Raw genomic sequence first — 22,166 nt, 5'->3', positions numbered from 1 at the left:
TCCAATTTTGGAATGTTACATTGAAGAATCACAAGGAACGGAAATAATTTCAAATCCTCAACACTATTTGGTGGTCGAGGACCAAGTTTATATAAACAAGCAAACTATATCGGAAGTTATGAAGAGATATGCATTTCTAAGAGAGTTTTGTTTCATTGCAAAAAGATCAAGTCCTACCTGGTGAGTTATTATATGTGTAAATTTTAAAAATTATCAATATATTTTAACAACTTACCATGTATTAATATGCATGAGTTTTTGCAGTTACTATCTAAAGTGTGCTACAGTAAACTGTTCATGGGTTTTTAAATCCTCATGTTTGAATAATTCAAAGTTATTCAAAGTAAGGAAATTCTATGATACACATTCTTGTCCATTGAAAGACCGGATTCAATCAAAGCGACAATCAACAAGTGGTGTGCTTGGGGCAATGTTGATTGAAAAGTATGTCGATCTGAAGACCGTTTACACACCAACAGACATACAAGCAGACATGCTAAGGATACATGGTATTTCATTAACATACATGCAAGCATGGAGAGGTAAAAAAAAAGCTTTCGAGACATTAAGAGGTGACCCTGCCGAATCATATGGAAAAATTCCAACATATCTATATATATTGGAGAAGACATATCCAGGGACAATTGTGAATTATAAAAAAACAGATGAAAATCGTTTTTTATATTCATTTATAGCACTTGATGCAAGTATAAGAGGCTGGGAGTATTGTCGACCAATAGTAGTCGTGGATGGTACACATTTAAAATCAACATACGAAGGCACAATGTTGATAGCTAGCACATTAGATCCAGGAGGTACTGTTTATACCATTACCGCAACTAGATTGATTTGTTTTATATATAATCAATATATGTTGTATTTATTTTGAAGATATTTGTTGTATAGGTCACATCTTGCCGCTTGCATACGGAATAGTTAATTCAGAAAATGATGATTCATGGTTATGGTTCTTTGAGAATTTTAAAAATGCATTCGGTGAAAGGGAAGATATGTGCTTTGTTTCTGATAGAAATAAGAGCATTTGGAATGCTACTGCAGCTATTTATCCCGAATTCAGACATTACGCATGCATATACCATCTATGGACCAATTTACTAAAGAAAACATACAGAGATACAGAAGAGGTTAGACCATTATTCTTCAGTTTAGCAAAAGCTTACACTGTTCAAGAGTTTGATGAATTGATGACAAGGATGGATCAAATTAATCCAAAATACCGTGCTTATCTACAAAAGCGAATTATGAGAAATGGTCACGCCCATATTCACCAGTAAAAAGGACTTGGACACTAACAAGTAACATTGCAGAGTCACTAAATAACGCTATTCTAGTTGGAAGAAGGTTACCAGTGGTACCATTGTTGGAATTTGTTAGAAAAACAATTGAAGCTTGGAATGAGAAACACAACGAAGAAGGTAGAAATACTACAACAACCTTGACAAGTAAATACAATGAAATGTTGGAGGACAATAGAAATTTGTCTCATCGTATGCTTGTAAGTATTAACAATTCTCTACTATGCATATTATGTTTTGGTTTTATTATTGATAATGAATCTCTTAAATGAAGGTACGCGCATCAACGATACACCTTCATACCATTACAGATGGTGCAAAAAGGTTTACAGTATGTCTGAATACACGAATGTGTAGTTGTGGCAGATTTCAGCATGATGAGATCCCTTGTAGTCATGCACTTGCAGCAATCAGACATAGGAATAAACATCGCGATGATTATTGTTCAGCTTATTATAGTAATAAAAATTATCAAGATACATATGCAATACCAATTGAACCCTTGCCTTGCGAAAGCACTTGGGATGTTCCATCACATGTCTTGGAAGAGGTAGTATTACCACCAATTACAAGAAAGCAACCTGGTAGACCTCCAAAAAATGATCGCAAAAAGGGATTCACCGAAGGAGAAGGGAAGAAGAGGAAAGTAACCTGTATTGAATGTGGTATAGTTGGGCATAACAAGAAGACTTGCCCAAAAAATACTCATGAAAATTAGCTTTCTGATATTTTTGTTGTTATTTTTACTTTGCAGTTATACAGTTGAACTATATTACTTTTAGTAAGCCCTTACTTTTATTAGATGTACTGTTTCTTAATTGCATTACCTTATTTCAAAGTTGATTACTTTTTGTTATCTTATTCATAATTTTGAATACATAGTTGTTATAAATGGTTGTATATAGTAGATATCATAAACTCTTTTGGATTACGTGTTGTCACATATCCAGAAATATTGATAAAAAATATAAGCCAAATTCTTGGTAAAATTATGGTAAATAAGAACAAATATATGGTAAAAATAAAGGATCATAATAGTTGTGTAGTTAGTAAAACAAATGTTTGCAATTTACCAACCTAAAACAATAAATTGAAAAGTAATAAATATTAGTATATTAGTTTGGACGCTACAGTAATTAACACTCACTTACTGTAAAATTGGTTTACTCTTGTTATAATTGGTACATAGCTTGGTATAAATGATGGTATAAAGGAAAACTAATAAATATTTTAGTGTAATTTAAGTATGTAAATTGGTGTAAATAATAATATGAAAAATATTTCCAACATTTATTGATGATAACCTGTAAAATCATAAATTTTAAGAATTGGTTTAAGGGAATGTAATCTTTGACTGTTTTATTTTAAGTTTATTAAATGGTTAACATATTGATAAAATACTTTGGTGTTTCTTTGACTGTTTTTTTAAAAATCATTAAATGGTTAAATTTTTGGTAAAATAATTTGATATTTCAATAAATGGCTTATGACTACACTCTTGGTTAACACTGAAACCAAAAAAAAAAAAAAAACTATGCTAAAGAAAAAAATTGGTTTACATATAAAAGAAAAAAATTACCAAAATGGGTAAACACATTGGTATGAATACCAACCTGCAACTTTGAAAGAAATCCAAGCGATCATATAAAAGCATTTAATATAATTTTTCAATAATGATAAAACCCAATTTATACCTAAATTTATACCAAACTCATACATGTACAATCCAAACTCACACTATAAATTTAACACAATATTTAATCAAAAAAATAACCAAATAAATGCAAAATCACAGAATAAAGACAATATCCAACGAACTAAATACCATAAACGCAACTAAAGTACTATCCAAATTACAAAAAAAAATTAAAAGCATAAAACATTCATGAAATTCTGTTTTAAGAAATGACACTTTTTACTCCTTGACCCTCCGATTTGACCGACGACCTTGGTTAGAAGCTTCATCTTCACTAACAGATTCAGTATCAATTTTCATCTTTCCATATTTCCACAGTAATGCTCCAAATCTCAACCGAAGATTTTCAGCATTTAAACCCGACATAGATACGTTCCTATCTCCACGACACACATATTCAGCAAAAGCACAGGTATACAGACCACAATCCCTAAAAATATTACCCAATCAGAATAATTAGTACAATATATAGTGTAATCAACAACAAAAAAAGCCACATTATACTTACGTTGAATTGTCACATTGTTGTGGGATGTTTTCACGATTACGATATACCAACGGATCACCAACTGGCCTTCCAGCATAATGCACATCTGTGTTCCAGTCAATGTCTTTCCTTAAAGCATAATAATCAGTAGCAACTAGGAACAAAGGTATCATTCTAGATATTTTTTGAACCAAACTTGTTACTGCATTGGTATGTTTAACCCCATAACCATTTAAAGAATCATAAATATATAAACACCTTTTTCTGATGGAAAAAACAACCAGAAACCAGTGGAATGCAGCACTACTATTGACTGGAATGCATACATGATCAACATCCACCCATGGAATATTAGCAAGAATCCTATCACCTCTTATATATTGTGCAGCCTCATGATGTATACTAATCAGACTTTCATCTTTGCCATTGGCCTCCCACGCATCATAAATTTGAACAACTCAACTAATGAAAAAAGGGTCAGTAGTAGTAACTCTTGCACTATTATCAGGACCATACTTGCAAAACTTGCGAAGATAATACATTATCACATCAACATGTTGCACATCAAGTTTTATTAGTTAGCACCAAACAATAAAATAATATCACAACTTGATTGAAAGAATTACCATTATCTGATTATTACCTATTAGACTATATTTAAAATTATATGTTTGTGTCATTGTAATAATTAAACTATAATTAGGAGTCTATGTTTCGGTCAGCAGTTGATTTTCCTAACATACATACCAAAAACAACTGTACCCATAGAACTAAATCACAGATTTCAGTGACAAATTGATGCCAATTTTACTTACCAATCACTAAAAATCACAACAAAAAACAAATACCAAATCTTACTTTAATATAGAGGTACACCATAAAAATTACCAAATCACTCCAAGGCTGTCCTGGATAAGCCAAAGGGTGAAACCAATCCATCAAATCCACCCTACCAACACCAAACTCAAAAGGAGGATCAATTGGATTTGAAGCACCAGTGAAGAAACTGGTTTTCCTATAAAACAAAATGAGTAGTTATAGCATATAAAGTGAATGAACAAATTGTAAAATACAATTACACAACAATACATACTTTCCACGTTTCTTGGATAATTTGCTATCAACCCATTTCTTAAATTGAAGGATAACTTCATTGTACATATCAAACCCTTTGTAATTTACAAAAGGATGCCTCCATAAACAGTACTTCACTATGTTCACCGATGTGCCACCTGATTCACTTAAGTTTGTGTATGGTGATTGGGCATACTTTCCTGGAATCTTCGTACGAACATGCTGAACTGGTGAGATAAATGTGTTTTCACCCTCAATAACACCAAACTGATTGAACTTTGTTTTTCCAGCTTTAGCAACTTCCAAAGGTGTGACACAAATATTTTCAGATTCAACATCTACCAATGATGACACATATGTTTGTCCAGTTTCAAGAGCAACCAACTGTGATTCACGCATATTGGGCATAACAAAGTCATCCAATGTAGGAGTTTTTCTATTTATTTCAAAATCAACAGATACACCACCTATTAAGATATACAAACATCATTTATGTATCTATATTTTATGAAATTTTAAACACAAATCAGAAATGAACTAAAAATAGTTATAAAAAATAAATTTAAGCTAACAAAAAAGAACTTACAATTGTTATCAATAACATGATTACGAAACGAAGATGGTGTCTGGACACCATCTTTATCTCCACAATCTTGCAAATGTTCATTTTGAACATCAACATTTCCTTTTCTTTGATCCTCAACAACAACCTTAATGTTCTCAATAAAAATAAAATTTTGAGTCATTCAACTATTACAATAAGACAACAATATAGTTAATTACAGATATATAATCAACAAGAAGATTAATAATATTTAAAATCAACACAAAGTATCCACATTAACATTTATAATAATCTTGATCTAAAAATTAGTTTATAAGTAAATAATAAGTCCATATATTAATAAGTAGACTAACCCGTTCACCACCTAAATCTTTTTTGGTTGAAACATCATTATGAAGAGATTTCAACTCTTGAATGATATATTTGAATGATGAATCCATAAAAGCCTTCATTTCAACAAACTTAGCATCTACATTTTTTTCAAGCTTTTCCAACTCATTACGAACCTAACAAAGATTAAAATGACATTAATGTTTCTTCAACCAAAATTCTGACAGAAAGTAAATAAAATTTATAATCATACCTTCACAACTTCTTGGGCAATTTTCTGCAAATCTTTATTAAATGACAAACTCGGATCACTTCCAACCTTTTGTGCAGAACTATGAGGCAAATCTTTAACATTCTGTCGAACGACAGAATGAGTCTGTAAATTCTGATTTTGCCTTACATATCTATCACGTTTACTCTTCTTATTGAATGGCATATCAGTCAAAACAGTAAGATTTTCCGACTCAATGATATGAAGCTCCTCATCCATGAACACAAGATCTTCAAATGTATACTAACACATTAATAATAAATTGTTAATATACACTACTCATAAAAAATAAAATTAATAAATAATAACAAAAGAACTTCTATTACCTGATTGCCGTATTTTCTGAACATTCCTTTCTGGAGATGGTCAAAATATATCTTGTTTTTGGATATATCCCAATTGAATATTCTAGGCGTTCGATTGAATTTACGAATTGCAATTGAACCATCAACTTTGTTACAACATTCATAAAACCAAATTTGCAATGCGAGAGGAAACCCTTCAAACTTCACATAATCCGGATCTTTTGCCATTTGACTCGATATAGAATGACGAAGATTAAAAAAGGAGAGATTGCCCCAGGGGTACGTGATGTACTGTCCCGACTCAACACATAAGAAGTGATCTTTTGGAATATGTGACAATTGTGGTGGAGATGACAAAATGAATGTGCTAATGAAATAAATCATAGACATATTAAAAAAGTCTTCTTCATGAATCAAACCATCTTCTTTAAACACTCTTATGAAATCAGCTTTCAAAACCTTATCAACAGCATTTGGAAAGTAACGAGAAAGCAACTTAGATGTACTATTCTGATCATGATCAAAAACCATACACCCACCACACTTAAAACCAGTAATTACCAAAAATTCTCTAAGCCCAAAATGCATTTCTTTACCATTTATGTCAAACACAAACATGTCATCCCGATTGTTAGCTAAATGATGAACAAGACATCTAATAATCTGAGGTTGAACTTTCAATTGGGACAAGCCTAATAGATAACCAAAAGGAGACTCTTTAAACAAATGAACACTACCAATTTTTTCAAGTAGCTTTGTTATATCAACAAAAACATTGACATTTACATAAGAACACCAACGCGATTGTTTCTTCTTGATCTAAAAAAAATATATTAAAAATCAATAAATTATAATAGTCATAAAATGCAAAATTTATAATATAAGCAAAGAAATATTTGCATCAAAAATTAAATTACTATAAAACGACGGTAACAACATACCTTTAGTGGAACTTGTGATGCCTTTTTCCTTTTATTATTAACAAACCTAGTCCATTTTTGACTTAAACCATTCATGCCTTTGCTCACCGAACCCCCATCAACATTCTAGGGCATAAAAAATTAATTAATGTTACAAATCTTTCGATTCAGAATAAGATTCAACACTTGCATGTCAAAAAAAAATAAAAATTTCAACAAATAAATACATACCTTCGAATACTGATCATGATTTACTCTTAATCTTTTAGAGAGGGGAATATCATCCTCAAAATCGCTGTCATGTGGATAATGATCTTCTACCAATTTTTCTTTACCCTTCGATTTTGTATCAGCCCCATAATCATCTTTTTTTTGAACTTTGTAGGATGATGAAGAATTGATAACAATAAAATCATTAGATCTACCAGACGGTCTTGAACTGATCGGCGGGCTATCAACGATTACCACAGATTTGTTAAGTCTAGAACTTTTACGTGGAGTCTTTTCCATCGAACAATGGCAATTTTTTAGATTAGTTGTTTTGTGAAACGTTTCTGTGAGGAGATTAAAGGTTAAGAATTTTGAAAAAGAAAGAGAAGATTAAAGGTTGATTACTTTAAAATTCGTCCGTTTGAGAAAGTTGAAGAAGAAAATGGAAGGAAACCCTTTTGACTTCCCAAAAGATCTTCAAGATTTTATTGAAACTATCACTCAATATTGAAAAGTACACCTTTCTTGGTAAAAAATATTGTTTATCAGAACAAAAAAATAAAAAACTAATTAGGATCCCAAGACTTCCACTATGCCTAAAAAACGGAAAAAAAAAGGTAATGAACGTGTGAATTTGGAACTGATTAGGAGAGAGAATATTTGATAAATATTAATATCCTAATTAAACTCCCTATAACATAGCACGAATTACTAAAAGTATGAGAGAGAAAATCTGTAAAATAAAATAAAATTAAATACTAAAATTAAATGTTTTGTTATGTATGTAATTTAAAAACTTAGTTTGTAATTAAATATAAGTATATTGATATTTTGTTAATAAAAGACTTAAGTAGTATATTTCTGTAATTTTTCCTATTTAATTGTTAAGATGAAATTACTTAAGTTTTATATAAATATCGAAGACGAATAAGTATGGCTCCTTGTAATTGATCAAGATTCTGATTCGGAATCTTAGTTTGTGATGATGACTAGAAACAAGAAAATTCTCTAGAATATATCACTCCCTAAATTGGAATATACAAGTTGTGACTAATATATCAACATTAACTACTAGTTAAATAAATTTGTGGAAATTGAATATAGCTTAAATAATAAGGTGAAAGATGGTTACATAATGCAATTCGTACTATTGATAATCTTTACCAAGTCTGAATGATTATTGATCATCAGATTTATTAAATCTATAATGTAGACACGTAATTTTTGACCGAATTTAAGGTATTACACCATATTTAGTACATAAATATTTCTTTTATATATAAATTAAATATTTTATTTTTCATCGTATTTTAGTAAGTTTATTTTAAAAGATTGAAAAACTACAAAAAATATATGTTTTCTTTTAATTTTAATAAATAAGCTAGTATTTCTTAATTATATTTTTAGACTAGCTATTTGACTTTTCTCATATTTTATTAATTCAAAATAATTAATTAATATTTTTATTATTATGGTTTTTATATATATATATATATATTTAATTTAATAAATATAATAACCTAAACTACCCACACTACCTCACTACCCCACATACTCCTCCACTACCCCACTCTTCCCCCCCACATCTACACACACGTACATATACTACACCACTATATACCTACACACTACTACTACTCCTATAGTTAGATACAGAGGACCAACAAAAAAAAAAGGAGGAAATCAGCAACCAAAACACCCAACATACAGATACAGACGTGAAAAAGGAAAAAAATCAGAAAACAACACAGCAACACAACGGACAGCAAAAAAGAAACAAGAAAAAAAACACAATTTGCATATACAAAATACCAAAAAATACACATCCTTGTTTTATTCTTCTTTTAAAAATTCACCAACACATTCACATCTTTGTTTCCTTACCCATTTTTTTCATATCAACACAAACACATATACCATCACAAACAACCTACAAAAGTTGTGGGTGTTCTAATCGAGGTTCGGTTAAGATTTTGCGGTATTCAACTTTACTTTATCTTCTTATTTAATTTATTCATGGAATTTGATGTAATTATTATGATAAGTTTTCTTACACTTTTATTTTATTCATAATTTGATTAAAATGAAGAATGTGTTAAGTGTTATATCTCTTTAATGAATGAAAGTAACGTTATTGGTGGCTATTTTTATTTATCTATTTTTGTTCATTAGTTGTGATGTCTTAAAATGAATGGGTCATGATGTTGTTCTTTTCTTGATGTCGATGCTAATAATGATAAAGCAGGAATTATTGGGTTTGCAAAATTATTGTTGTTTTATTTATTAAATGAAGAATGAGATTTATTTTAGCAATTCGTCATTGTTTTGTTGGATTAATAAAAAGTACAATATGAGTATGCCTAATTCCACCATTAGCTTCAAGATAAAAAAATAAAATAAAATATAATATGTGTAGACCTAATTTTAACATTAACTTTAAGGGTGAATAAAAATAAAAGAATATAAGATAATCCAAAATTTATATTGTATCCTAGAAGTTTAGATTTGTTTTATTTTATTTGATTTTATTTAATATTTTCTTATAACATTAGATGGGTTTTAGGCATGTAAACAAAAAATAATATGTGTTTCAATTAAGAATGTGGTTACACATCTTTTTTGAAACACTTAAAAGAAATTCAAGGATGTGGTGACACACCTTGATAAAATTATTCTAATATATATTTCAACATGTGGATTAATTTAATTAAAAGTATCATCAATAAATATAATAATGAAAATAAAAGATTAGTTGTCTAGAATTCACAAAAATAAGACTAAGTATTTTCTTTTTAACATTAGACAAACTTTTAGGTACGTTAAAATTATTTGTTTCGATTAAGAATGCAGTTGCGCATCTTTTTTGAGACATAAAAAATAATGATCAAGGATGCAGTGATGTACCTTGTCCAATAATATAATTAAATTTTATTAATCTAAAGTAGAGACTTATAGAAAAAATAGATTATTGGGTGTGATAGAAAGAAGACAGTTATGTCTCTAAATGTCAAGACCAAGAATGCGGTTACGCATCTGGTTTAAGACTAATAAAAATTCAACAATTAAAAATAAGCAAACCATGGCATATAGACACAAATTATCCAAAATAAAAATAAAAATATATCAAGATAAGTATAAGTCAATAAAAGCGACCGTGCTAGAACCACGGGATTCGAGGGATGCCTAATACCTTCCCCTCGGTCAATAGAATTCCTTACCCGAATTTCTGATTCGCAGACCAAGTAAAGAGTCATTTCCTTATGATTAGGGATTAAACAAAAAGGTGACTTGGAACACCATAACTCAATTCCAAGTGGTGACTCTAAAAAATAAAATGATCTCTTAATCATAACGTCACTTAAATTGGAAAAACCCTTCCGCCGCTGTGCGCAAAAAGGGGTGTGACATATAATATTTACCTCGGTCATAAGCACAATCTAACTTTCTTAGCAATTGAAGCTAGTTTATTAGGAAAAATATGTTAATGGAGATTACTAAAAATAGAGAGTTGAGGTGGTATTTTCATTGGAGCTTCTCATTTTGTTTTGTAGAGGTGTTGTACTTAGTGCATCATCGATCACAATTATCGAAACACTCCTTATTTTTAATGGAGTAGAAAGACTGTTTTCGATACATAATTTTGTCTCTAGAATGTTTGTACTTATAAAATTGTATTTATTAGAAAAAGCTATTGAGTCGGATTCTGATATACAAGGCATTAATTAGCACGTTAGTTCATTAACTTATCGTCCTTCTAAACCTTACCTATAATGTATAAATAACAATTATGAGCATTCAAAAGAAGGTAAATTTTACATTAATATAACGGTTAATGTTTACCAGCTTTAATTACAAACAATATTACTATTGATCAAATAAATAGATTATATTACTCTATATTAGAGTTTGCAAACTTAATATTTTAAACTAGCTAACTCACATATCGATAATTTGACTCGATTAGAACTTAATTATTTTCTTAAAATTAGACAGTGGCATAGTAAATGTGATTGAATGAACCCAATAAATTGATACCTCTTGTCGATTAATAAAAGGCAATTGATCTTTTCAAGAACATACTATATACTTAATAATCTGATTTAAAGTAACATCAAAAAGTTCATGATTGAAAATCATAATATAACACATTTGAATTGATATAATATGGTCCCTTGTTTTTGGGAGAAGTTTTAACACACTTTAATCGAGGCTTTTTTCAAAACAAATACCTTATCTTTATGAGGCAAAAGTAAGATCTTAGTCGAATCCAATCCAATCAATTGGACTGTGGACAAGTCAGCCCAACAAATATTGGCAAGGAAAAGCAAACATATGATATGTGAGATAAATCGCTATATGTATTTTTCACATCTGATATAAATCAGTTTATATATGTATTTTTCATATTTGATACAAATCAATTTGTATGTGTTTCTTTCTCAAAAACTTGCAAAATACAATGATTGCAAAATACAATGATTACAATATGGACATAATTGTTGATATGAATGTTCAATTGGAATGGGTTTGAGATTTGAGGTTAGAAGAATTAGAGTCGTCCTCTGAGACATTAATAATGGAGTTGCCGGAGAGAATGGAGATTGATGATGATCAATGGTTGAAGGATATTGACTGTGTTATCTGTCTTCAACCAACCATTGGAGGGTGAAAAGATCGCGTGCATGCCTTGTTCACATATGTTTCATACACATAACATTAAAACCTGGTTAGACAAGAGTCATTATAGCCCTATTTGCCGCTATAACATGTTATCAACAACATCAACCTCATGAATGCCACTATAACATGTCATCAACATCAAGTCGTTAATTTATTGGGTAGAGAGCTTGTTTCCCATACATTGATTTTTTATGCTGAATTAGAATCCTAGGCCCTAGCTTCATATTTTCTTCTTTGTTTATTTTTACAATTGCTCATGACTCATCATTGTTTATTGATTTGAGATAAAGACTTTATTTTGATTGTCTAAAACTTTTTCATTAATTATCATGGAGATTGCGTTATAATTTGGTTCGTGATTAATTGTCTTTTTAACTTTTCATTAATTCGTTAAAGGAAAACGAAGCACTTAGCATGATAATGACATTATTTGACGCATATATTACTTCTGAATCTAGCAAAGACATTATTATTCTTATTTTGATTGGATCTTTTGAAAACTCTTAGATCAGTATAAAAGAAGATATTACGGCTCAGAAAAACATTTTACTCTTGTATTTCTACCATGTTGTTTTCTTTTTCAATTTTAGTTGATTGAATTCAGGTTTTGTGGTTCATTATTTGTAACTAAAGATGAGTAGTAAAATATCTTGATATTAGTACATATTATTAGCATCTTTTTTGTGTAAAGTAGTAATATCTATTGTTTATAAGAGCCAAGATTAGTTCAAATTGATAAGATGTTTACCCTGAATTTACAATACATATCTTGGATATTATCATAAAAACTTTATTTATTAATACTATAAAAATTTGAATAGTTTATTCAAAATTGTAATATATTTCACGGAGATTGTAATACAAAATTCCAATTGAAGAAGGTATAAGTTGAATATAACACTTTTGGACAAACAATGCAGGTCATTGATGCAGTGTCTTGCCTTGGAGAGCTGAGTTAGCTAAGGTGGGAACAAGTATTTGGACATAACTAGACTTCTGCTAGTTTTTCTGTTGGATCCTTCAAAAATACACTGTTATAATTGATCTTTTTGAAGATTCCAAGCCACATATTTAGTCTTTTGTAGATAACATCATCGTTGTTTTCTTGATTTAATAGAGATCATTTATCTAGATTTAGGCATGATTTTTGTAGATAACATCATCGTTGTTTTCTTGATTTAATAGGGATCATTTATCTAGATTTATGCATGATTATATTATTTTAACGAAGAGCAACAACTTGTGAATAGTCAAATTTCTATTGTTACTACTTATGTCTTCATAAATATTGTGTTTTAGCTTTCCTTTAGCCAAGTGTCAAGTAACCTCTCTATCTATCAAGACAACACGACATTCACCATTACCCAGTGCTTCTAGGAGTTCACTCTAACCAATTTACCGTCTTCTGTCCATCAACATATATAAGTCATAAAACATAATCAATGCACATAATAGATCATCTCAATCATGTAAATTTAAACCTAAAGTCTCATAATTCTCGACTTACTTAATATTACCCGCCTTATGTTTTGTATCCCTTGACATTCACTTATCCTTATATTAGGTCACATGCAATCATAAATGTTTATTTTTTACTTATTTATTTTTATTTTTATTATTATTATTTTATTTTATTTTCTCAAATTTACCACTAGATAGTGTCTAGTGGCCTTTTATTAAACATAAACAATATCAATAGGGATAAGTGCAAGCAAGGGGGTACGCCTTACCTTACTAATCTACTACCTAACAAGCATGAAGAAAATAAGAACTAGAGAGAACTAAGTATTTTCTGATTACCACAGAGTTTGTAATACACTCCATGATGATATTACAAATGAGGATGCTTAAATAATGTAAAAATATGCCAATCAAGAAGAAAGTTGAGTTATCAGCCTCAAACTTTCTATTGCAAACGCATGAATAAAAAAAGATTGATTGCCCATCAAAAGTAACTTTAAGTATTTTTCTCTTGTCTTCTTCTTCAAACCTATCCAACAACACTTGATAATTCATACTTTCTTTATGGATTTATTGGATCTTGTTGAACCTATTGATACTGTCAAATGGTTCTGCTTTGCTTGTCGCATCGGTAGGTGCCTTGGAACAAACTCTTTAGTCATTTTACCGTTCCAACTATGTTGCCTTCCATGTGTCTTCTTTTTGCTTCTGTTGCTTCCACTTCTTTGTTGCCTAGGTGATATATCTCATTCCCTAGCCACTCTATCAAAGCACATGTCCAACATATCTTCCTCATCTTCATCAAGAGAATCCTCGCCAAAATCAAGCATATTGTCTTCCTCATTTTCATCAAGAAAATCCTCACCCAAATCAATTGTATTTGACACTAAGACCCTTGACTCATTCTTCTTTGCAATCACACATTTAGGCACAAATACGGAAGCTTCTGAACTTAATTTGCTATTCAAAGTAGGTGGTGAGGCCTGCTTTTCTTTGATCAAATCATTGTCATTCTCTATTAACTTTACTTGCTTTCCAGTAGTCTTCGATAAAACATCAAAGCTATTCGAACATAATAGGTCTCTTGAAGCATTACTAATATCTTGCCTCTTCTACTGTCATAAAAATTTCCAGTCGCACCTTTTTCATTACATGGAGAATTATTTTGACTAGTCGGGGAAAGGCTCCAATTACTAGTTGAATTTTTGTGTGCAACCAGTGTCCAATTTTTAGTTGCATTCTTGGTTTCAACTTGCAAAACATGTTGCCCAGAATTTTCAGCATCTTCAACACTAGATGTATCCATTAGTTTGTGTCATGAATCCATTATTTTTTGGCCTAAACCAACTCGTTGTGCATATTCATCAACCCCCACTCTTGGCGTTCCCCCTTTGTTTTCGGTAGTTGTTTGAACACCAATATTAGTTGTAACAACATCTATTGAGTGTGCATGATTTTGCTCAGAAGTGACAACAACCAACTGCCGAACTAACGAAGTAGCTTTACTTTGATTGACATCTACAACCCTTCTTTTTTCATTTAGTATTTCTCTCGTATCAACTTGATACTTTTCCCTATCGATAGTACCTTTTGTAGCAACATCAATGGTATCATCAATTTGTTTGTTATTTTGATTAATTTTTTAGATCAAACGACAACTATCTTCATCATGACCTTGGTGCTTACAATAATTGCAATACAAAGGTAGATTATCATATACAATCTCCTAAAAAACCTCGATCAACTTACCAGATTTTCCATCCACAAACTGCAATCTTATACGATTTGGAAGTTTTTCCATTAGATCAAGTATAACCTTGACCCTAGTTGTGCTAGGTCTTGACTTGATTTGAGTAGTTTTATCTATAGCTATTGGTTTCCAACTGCCGATGTTATAAACAACAGAGACTTCTTTGCAAACAAATCTGGAGAAAGTTTGGTAAAGAAATTCAAACCACAACTAACGTCGTTTCCTCCTTAGGATTATATCCAATGGACCACGGAAAAATTCTACATTGGTGCTCCTCTCCATTATAGAGAAGATAATTAATTGAGCGAGATAAAGTTAGTACATAATCTTCATATTGATCAAATCTCAACAAAATTTGTCTTGGAGCAAGTAAATCAATTAAACAATTTCCTTGGTATCAAGATGTTTCGGTAAAATTGACCTTAATACCTTCAAATTTGGCGCACCATGGGATAATTTAAACACCACTGTTTGATGCAATCCCTCTTCAATCTTAAAGTCTTGCCTTTCCTCCATTGAAAACGTGATAGTAGGTTCTCCATGAATTATTTCGATTGATTTTGCAATTGTTTTTGAGTTAATTAGGGCAGATTGTTTAGGATTTATAGTATTGAAATTGAAAAGGGTGGCGTATGTGATGGTTTGGGGTGGTGGGGCGGGCTGAACAACCTCGAAAGGAGGTCGTCCAGTGGTCGTATCAGCCATGAGAGCTGCTGGCATAAAACCCTAGGTCAGCCGTCGTAATCATAAATGTTTATTTATATATTAGACGTTTATTATTATTTTTTCATTTTATATATATATATATATATATATATATATTTATGTATATATATATATTGAATTGAACCTATATATAAGTGAAGAAATGAGCTTGGCTTTATCATTACTTGAGATTCAATGTATCTAGACAGAATTTCAAGTTCATTGAACTAGTCCAATATTAGTATAGCAAAAATTATGTGAAAGAAAAAGATAAATTAATTGCCATTTTAGTACAAGCACTACGTCTTCAACTTTCCGCATCTATGCTCACTCTTGCAGTGACAAATGGGAGGATTGGGTCAAATTAGTGCGGGTTGAAAATGAGTCAACATAAAATAGATAATAATGCAATCCGTCCATATTTCATATGGGTAAAAATGGATTGGGTAAAATATAAATTTATCCATATTTATTCATAGTTACATGAGTAAATAGTACTCTACATAAGAATTTAATATGGAGAAAATATTTGTCTTTTTTTTATGAAAAATGTTGAAAATACTATATTTAGTTCTAACATCAATAATTTCAAAAATTAATTATTGAGTTTTATATTAAAAATTTATACGTAGATTTAGTAAACTTTTATACCTAAATTCAAAATTCAAAATAAACCTACTGAATTTGATCAAATCGTAAATTATCGTCTAGCTCCATCCCTGCTCAATAGTTCCATTGAGAAGTTTTAATGAAATTAACAAATTATAGTAACAAAGAAAACATATTCAACTCGGTCTCTTTTTAAGTCATAATTAACCATCTCAATCTTGACTAAATAGTGAAAACATCTATGTATACCTATGGTGTCATTTTTTATCATTCTCATGACTACTAAATAGTCAAAAATATACTACTATTACTTGACATATACTTTATGGCAAAAGCAAAAAAGAAAAATGTTGATGCACATGATACTTGAGAGTAAAGTGGACTTTGATTATTGTCATATATAGACATAATAGATGTTGTTTCTAGTCTATTTTTCTATTTATGAAAAAAAAAAGTTCAAAAACAATCATATAATAAGCCAAAAAATTGCAATATAAAAGAAATGCATAATACATAAATATGACCCTTAATTTAGCTTCAGCGGACAATTATGGCCTTCAATTTTGAGTGTGCACAAGTAGACACTTAAATTTATATAAAATTGAACAAATAAATACACGTATCCTACATGGCATATTACACATAGGACGCCGCGTAGGGCACAAATTTCAATGTAGGGTGCCATGTAGGATGAATGTGTTTATTTGTTTAATTTTATACAAATTTAAGTGTCTACTTGTGTACACCCAAAGTAAAAGGTCATAGTTGCCAACTGACGTCAAGTTAAGGGTCATGTTTATGTATTATGCCTAAAAGAAATGGTTGAGATTTATAATTTAAATTTTTTATACATAAAGATAAATTGATTCAATCGTTATGATCGAGCTCTATTATAAAAAAAAATTAATCACATTTTCTATATGATCCTCTTATTTCTTTCTTATCCGAACTTTGCTGATCATAATAAAAGGAAACAAGAAGAAAGTTTTAACAATAACTTATTTTATTACGAGAGATAGCTCATAATATTCATATCAATTTATTATATGTATATGTTCGATTCAAGAAATTAGTAAAAGAAATAAAACACATTCTAATTTAATTAAATAAATGTTTGAATTGATGCCTAAATTTTAGCTCATAAATCAATATCATGATAAATAAACGTTAGGACAATTTTACGAATGATCACGGATCACTCAACTTTTATTTATTACACAAAATTCACTAAAATATTTTAAATAATAATTCAATTTTGTAGATGTAATAACTATCAATTTTACTTAAATATCATGAAACATAACTAAATAAAAAAATTTATCGAAAAATCCTTCACTATATCTTAGTATAAGTTTTAGTTCATAGAATTTTTAGAATTGATTGAACCGGTTTCATTTTTCCCCAAACTTGATGTGTCCAATAGAAACAATTATAGTTATTAATACTTATGCTCTATCATGAATGACAACACTTTTTGGCATTTCAGGATTACAAAAATGGAATTGAGGATTTTTAAAATTTTGATTTGTATTATAATCCATAAATTTTTCAGAATTTTTTTACAGACTTCGATATGTTCCAAATTTGGTGTGTTCATTCAAAACAATTTTGATAATCAATACTCACTGTTCCGACATGGCTCACGACATTCTTTTGACATTTCATGTTTATAACAGATAATAGAGAAATTCAAGATTTTTTAAGTTTTCGATGTATGTTAATCCATCGATTTCAAATTATTTTTTTTGACAGACTTCAATCATCCCCAAACATGATGTGTCCATCTGAAACAATCTTGGTAATCAATACTTATTGTTCCGTCATGATTGACATCATGTTTGGCGCTTTCGAGTCACAAAACAAGAATTTAAGATTTTTGAGTTCTCAATCTGTATTATTAGGCCATATACTCTACATTTTCTGAAATTTTTTTTATCGCCCCCAAACATGATGTTAAGATTTATCTCTGTTAAAACGCTCACTAACAAAATAATTGACTAAACTTAAATTTGCATCAATATAACTTTATTAAAACGCTCCCGGACAAAAACTAAAAAACTAAAATCAGGTGCCTTTGAGGAATATTTTATCTTTATGCGGAAAACAGTTTAATTTCGACACTCATGCAAAATGTATTTTTTTGGACTATCCCTCACATGAAAAATAAACTTAGCTAAATAACGAACTTATTCATACATTATGTCTACATTCATTGTATCATTCACTATAACCCAAACTTCTGTGTAAAATTCACTAAAAAAAATACACTTATATTAAAAAAAATACTTATATATATGTGTTTAACTTTATCAACATAATGTCTTCATCTTTACTCTAAAAAAAAAAAAAAAACTCCATTTATGGTTTTTCTCTGTGAACATTTTTTCTTCATGATTGCGACATAACTAAATCATAAATATTTGATTTGTCTATAAAATTCGAAAGAAGAAGAAATTGAGATTTGAAAAAATGGCGACATTTGTACCGGTGAAGTTTAAGAGAGTAGCTGCGGCATTTGATGAGGTGGCAAAAGCTCGGATCTGCGAGAGCAGCGGCAGTGAACACTCTCCACCACCGGCGGTGGTGACAGAGAGCTTGACGGATTTATCACGACTCGTTAATTCGTTTTTAGAAGGGGAGGTAATTACTGTTAATGAGAAATTGGAAGAGATTGATGGAAATGTTGATACTAATTGCTTTGATGAATCGGAGATTAAGGAGAATTTAAGGAATTTGTTGAATTCCGATGGAAATTCCGGCGATGAATTGAAGAAAAGTGTTGTTAATGCTGTGGAAAATGTTTTGCTTGCTGAAGAAGCAAATGATCGGAGCTCACCGGAGTTTAAACGATGGTTGATGACTCGATTGCGTGATCAAGGCTTCGATGCCGGTAAGCATCTTTTTCACAAATTCTATAGCTAAACAAATTAATTATTAGCTGTTACAACATGAAAATAGATGTATTGATGTATATAAGTTTTAAAATCTTTATTTAACTTTTTTTCGCCTAATTCAACTTTATAGGATTGTGCAAATTAAAATGGGAGAAAGCTGTTAATCGTACCTCAGGAAGTTACGAGTATATCGACATTAATGTTGGTGTTACTCGTTACATAATTGAGGTTTCATTAGCGGGAGAATTTGAAATTGCTCGAGCAACGCCTTGCTACGCCTCGTTGCTCGAAAATTTCCCTCGAGTTTTTGTTGGAAAAGTGGAAGAGTTGAAGCAAGTGGTGAGAATTATGAGTAGAGCCATGAAGAAATCTATGAAGAAAATGGATATTTATGTGGCACCATGGAGAAGACTAGCTTATTTGGAAGCTAAATGGTTTGGATCTTATAAGAGAACAACAAATGAACAAAAAAATTATCAAAAGAATAGTTTTGATTCTTCTTCAAAGAAAAGAAATGTTGGATTTGTGCCTAAGCAAGCAATTTCTTTCTATTGTAGAGAGAATATTATTGCTTCTAATAGTGGCATTAAAATTGGAAATTTGGCAGCAGCTTTGAATGGATAATATCTTGAACCGATATAGATTATGGTGGAGTTAATCAACGATCTCGAGTTCAAATCCTAGATCTGAATTTGTGTTTGTTAGAAAACGATAGATTTAGTCAGATTTCAATGCAGATGACAGACGTTCGGGGAAGAATATAAGTTTGCTTAATTTGTTAAGAATTAGAAAGCCATTCTTGTGGAGGCAATATATATTAGCTTTAGTGTTGGTGCGTTTGAGAAGTAAAATCATATAGTTTATAGGTGGAGAAAAAATATATATTTCTCCAAGTAGTTGCGGTTGAAGGTTTTAGATTTTAGTAAGTACTATATTGCATAGCAATTTGTATACATTTATGTATTTATCATGCAATGGAGAATATTTCAGAAAATTATGTTTGTTACTATTTGTTTGTGGCTCATATATATAATTTTCATGAACTACATATTATATATTGAGCAGACAATATCCAAATTATTACTTTTAATTCATTTTACTTTTTTGAATTTTGAGCATATCATTTACTAATTACTACTGCCATAAACTACAAAGCAGGCATACTAATTACTCCAATATCTACCAAAAATATCATTTTCCTAACATGATACATAGTAAGCCTGGTATATATATTTGGAAATTGGCTGAATAGTAATTTAAGTCGTGCGCCAAGATAAATAAGTCAAGTAGATGGAACTTTTTCACCACACCACATGATTCTTTTGTGAACGTTTTTTCCACTCCTACTTCGAAGCAAAGAGGTTTCAAGATACTAGACTCTCCTAAAAAGTAGTTCAAAATTAACGGGTAATAGCCACACTTGCCCGATCATAGCCACACATACAAGTTTCCTTTCATGTATCTCATCCAATTGAGATGGGTCATATCGACTCAATTCGCTAACGCCTCATCTTTCTAATCATAAGTCACGACTTTGTTAGGGTTTTGCCCTGATTTTCTTTCTTTATTTGAAGTTTATTTATTTCCTTAAAGAAAAGTCAAGTATTACCATAAATACTTGAACTTTTTCTGAAAGGAAAATATAATTTTCTTCCATATTTGGTTTATTCTTTCCTTAGAGGAATAGTTTGGAGATCTATAAATTGAAGATCCCTATTCTCATAGCATAACACAATAGAATCCACAATGTAGTTGTTTAGAGAGTTTTGTTTATGGGGAGATTTTCTCTCTACAGTTTTTATGCATTTTATTAGTTTTTAATTATGTAGACCAATGATCATATCAAATAATAATATTATATCCTTTAGTATAGTTGTATGTGTCGTCTAATTTATCAACCATATTATTTGCAATTGTAAGCTTCCGCATGACGTCATATTCACTTCATAACTCAACAGACTTTACTTCCACGTTTCAAATTTTCCCATAGAGGAACTGCTTAGTGCGTCTTTCGTCGAGTATAACCAAACAATTAAGAGAAGCAAAGGGACTGGTATTGTCTTGATACATTATATATTAGAGCTAACGACATTGTACGATGATATAAATGTATATTGGTTAATTTTGGATCCTAGCAAACATAGTCTGATAAAATGTTCTATTTATTAAGTGAATGATTAGAGGTCCTTTGGTCGTAACTCGTAAGGATTAGGTGGATTATGGCGTGCTTTTAACATTCTATATCTTAGTGTGGGAAAGTGGAGGATTGATTGATTGCTTGGTAGCCGTAAAAGCAGTTTTGAGAACCTTTGCTTGTCAGGTGCACATTCAACATTTTCAAAAGGGAGTGTAATGTAAGTCAGCTCACTTTCAAGTCCTCATCGGTGAGTAAATAAAAAAAAGCCAAAGTCACCCGATTTAGAATTTAGAATATTTGGGGTCCGACAAGAACTATAATCTGACTAATATATCTCATAGGTTCATACAATATCCAAGTTAATCCAAGATCATAATATCCCGATTTCTAATCAAACGGACCCTAAAGGCATAAATACATATTTTCAATATAATCTCAGCTGGTAGGTTTGGAGAGGCATATATGGTATAGATAACAAAATAAATCTGATCAATTGGAAAAGTATATTTAACTTTTGACTTTATGGAGACCACTTTTAATTATTAGAATAAAATTACTGATCACATTTACTTAATAATATGTTCACGATAGTAAGCAAAAGAACTGGTGAAACATGATGATTTTATTTTTTTTATGATGACCTTTATATTATTTAGCAAAAAATAGATGTCGTAGTTCAATATACAGCAATCATAAACTAGTTCAATAGACATAACTTAGACATATATAAAGAGCTCAATGAACATAAGTTGAACA

General features: G+C 30.4%; 4 protein-coding genes across 4 annotated transcripts; 2 read left to right on the top strand and 2 right to left on the bottom strand.

Annotated features, from left to right (window-relative positions):
• The first annotated feature begins 430 nt into the window (after positions 1-430).
• Positions 431-2,082, top strand: LOC125846114 (uncharacterized). Its single transcript, XM_049525566.1, has 5 exons — positions 431-815; positions 907-1,239; positions 1,329-1,516; positions 1,591-1,962; positions 2,071-2,082. Exons 1-5 carry the CDS (start codon positions 431-433, stop codon positions 2,080-2,082), a joined length of 1,290 nt encoding a protein of 429 aa, XP_049381523.1.
• Positions 2,083-3,131: 1,049 nt separating this feature from the next.
• Positions 3,132-3,956, bottom strand: LOC125844161 (uncharacterized). The gene is made up of 2 exons (XM_049523422.1): positions 3,521-3,956; positions 3,132-3,442 (listed from the first exon to the last, which is right to left on the bottom strand). The coding sequence occupies exons 1-2, from the start codon at positions 3,670-3,672 to the stop codon at positions 3,232-3,234; spliced, it is 363 nt and encodes a 120-aa protein (XP_049379379.1). The 5' UTR covers positions 3,673-3,956; the 3' UTR covers positions 3,132-3,231.
• Positions 3,957-4,198: 242 nt separating this feature from the next.
• Positions 4,199-6,632, bottom strand: LOC125846113 (uncharacterized). The gene is made up of 7 exons (XM_049525565.1): positions 6,066-6,632; positions 5,722-5,982; positions 5,492-5,644; positions 5,160-5,283; positions 4,593-5,040; positions 4,388-4,514; positions 4,199-4,255 (listed from the first exon to the last, which is right to left on the bottom strand). Exons 1-7 carry the CDS (start codon positions 6,630-6,632, stop codon positions 4,199-4,201), a joined length of 1,737 nt encoding a protein of 578 aa, XP_049381522.1.
• A 12,066-nt stretch (positions 6,633-18,698) lies between these two features.
• LOC125844151 (uncharacterized) lies at positions 18,699-20,066 on the top strand. The gene is made up of 2 exons (XM_049523411.1): positions 18,699-19,269; positions 19,404-20,066. Exons 1-2 carry the CDS (start codon positions 18,849-18,851, stop codon positions 19,895-19,897), a joined length of 915 nt encoding a protein of 304 aa, XP_049379368.1. The 5' UTR covers positions 18,699-18,848; the 3' UTR covers positions 19,898-20,066.
• Positions 20,067-22,166: the final 2,100 nt, after the last annotated feature.

This window comes from Solanum stenotomum, chromosome 11, assembly GCF_019186545.1.
Source record: "Solanum stenotomum isolate F172 chromosome 11, ASM1918654v1, whole genome shotgun sequence".
NCBI classification, from domain to species: Eukaryota; Viridiplantae; Streptophyta; class Magnoliopsida; order Solanales; family Solanaceae; genus Solanum; species Solanum stenotomum.
The sequence above is the reverse complement of the archived record's forward strand: the minus strand, read 5'-3'. Positions and strand labels throughout refer to the sequence as shown.

Bases quoted from the DNA above. Each gene is read 5' to 3' on its own strand.
- LOC125844151 (XM_049523411.1), top strand. From the start codon at position 18,849: ATGGCGACATTTGTACCGGTGAAGTTTAAGAGAGTAGCTGCGGCATTT. The intron at 19,270-19,403 runs GTAAGCATCTTT...TCAACTTTATAG, and splicing joins TGATCAAGGCTTCGATGCCG to GATTGTGCAAATTAAAATGG.
- LOC125844161 (XM_049523422.1), bottom strand. From the start codon at position 3,672: ATGATACCTTTGTTCCTAGTTGCTACTGATTATTATGCTTTAAGGAAA. The intron at 3,443-3,520 runs GTAAGTATAATG...TAATATTTTTAG, and splicing joins CAACAATGTGACAATTCAAC to GGATTGTGGTCTGTATACCT.
- LOC125846114 (XM_049525566.1), top strand. From the start codon at position 431: ATGTTGATTGAAAAGTATGTCGATCTGAAGACCGTTTACACACCAACA. The intron at 1,240-1,328 runs GTGCTTATCTAC...GTAACATTGCAG, and splicing joins TCAAATTAATCCAAAATACC to AGTCACTAAATAACGCTATT. The intron at 1,517-1,590 runs GTAAGTATTAAC...TCTTAAATGAAG, and splicing joins ATTTGTCTCATCGTATGCTT to GTACGCGCATCAACGATACA.
- LOC125846113 (XM_049525565.1), bottom strand. From the start codon at position 6,632: ATGCATTTTGGGCTTAGAGAATTTTTGGTAATTACTGGTTTTAAGTGT. The intron at 5,284-5,491 runs GTTAGTCTACTT...GAGAACATTAAG, and splicing joins AAGATTTAGGTGGTGAACGG to GTTGTTGTTGAGGATCAAAG. The intron at 5,041-5,159 runs GTAAGTTCTTTT...ATATCTTAATAG, and splicing joins TCATGTTATTGATAACAATT to GTGGTGTATCTGTTGATTTT.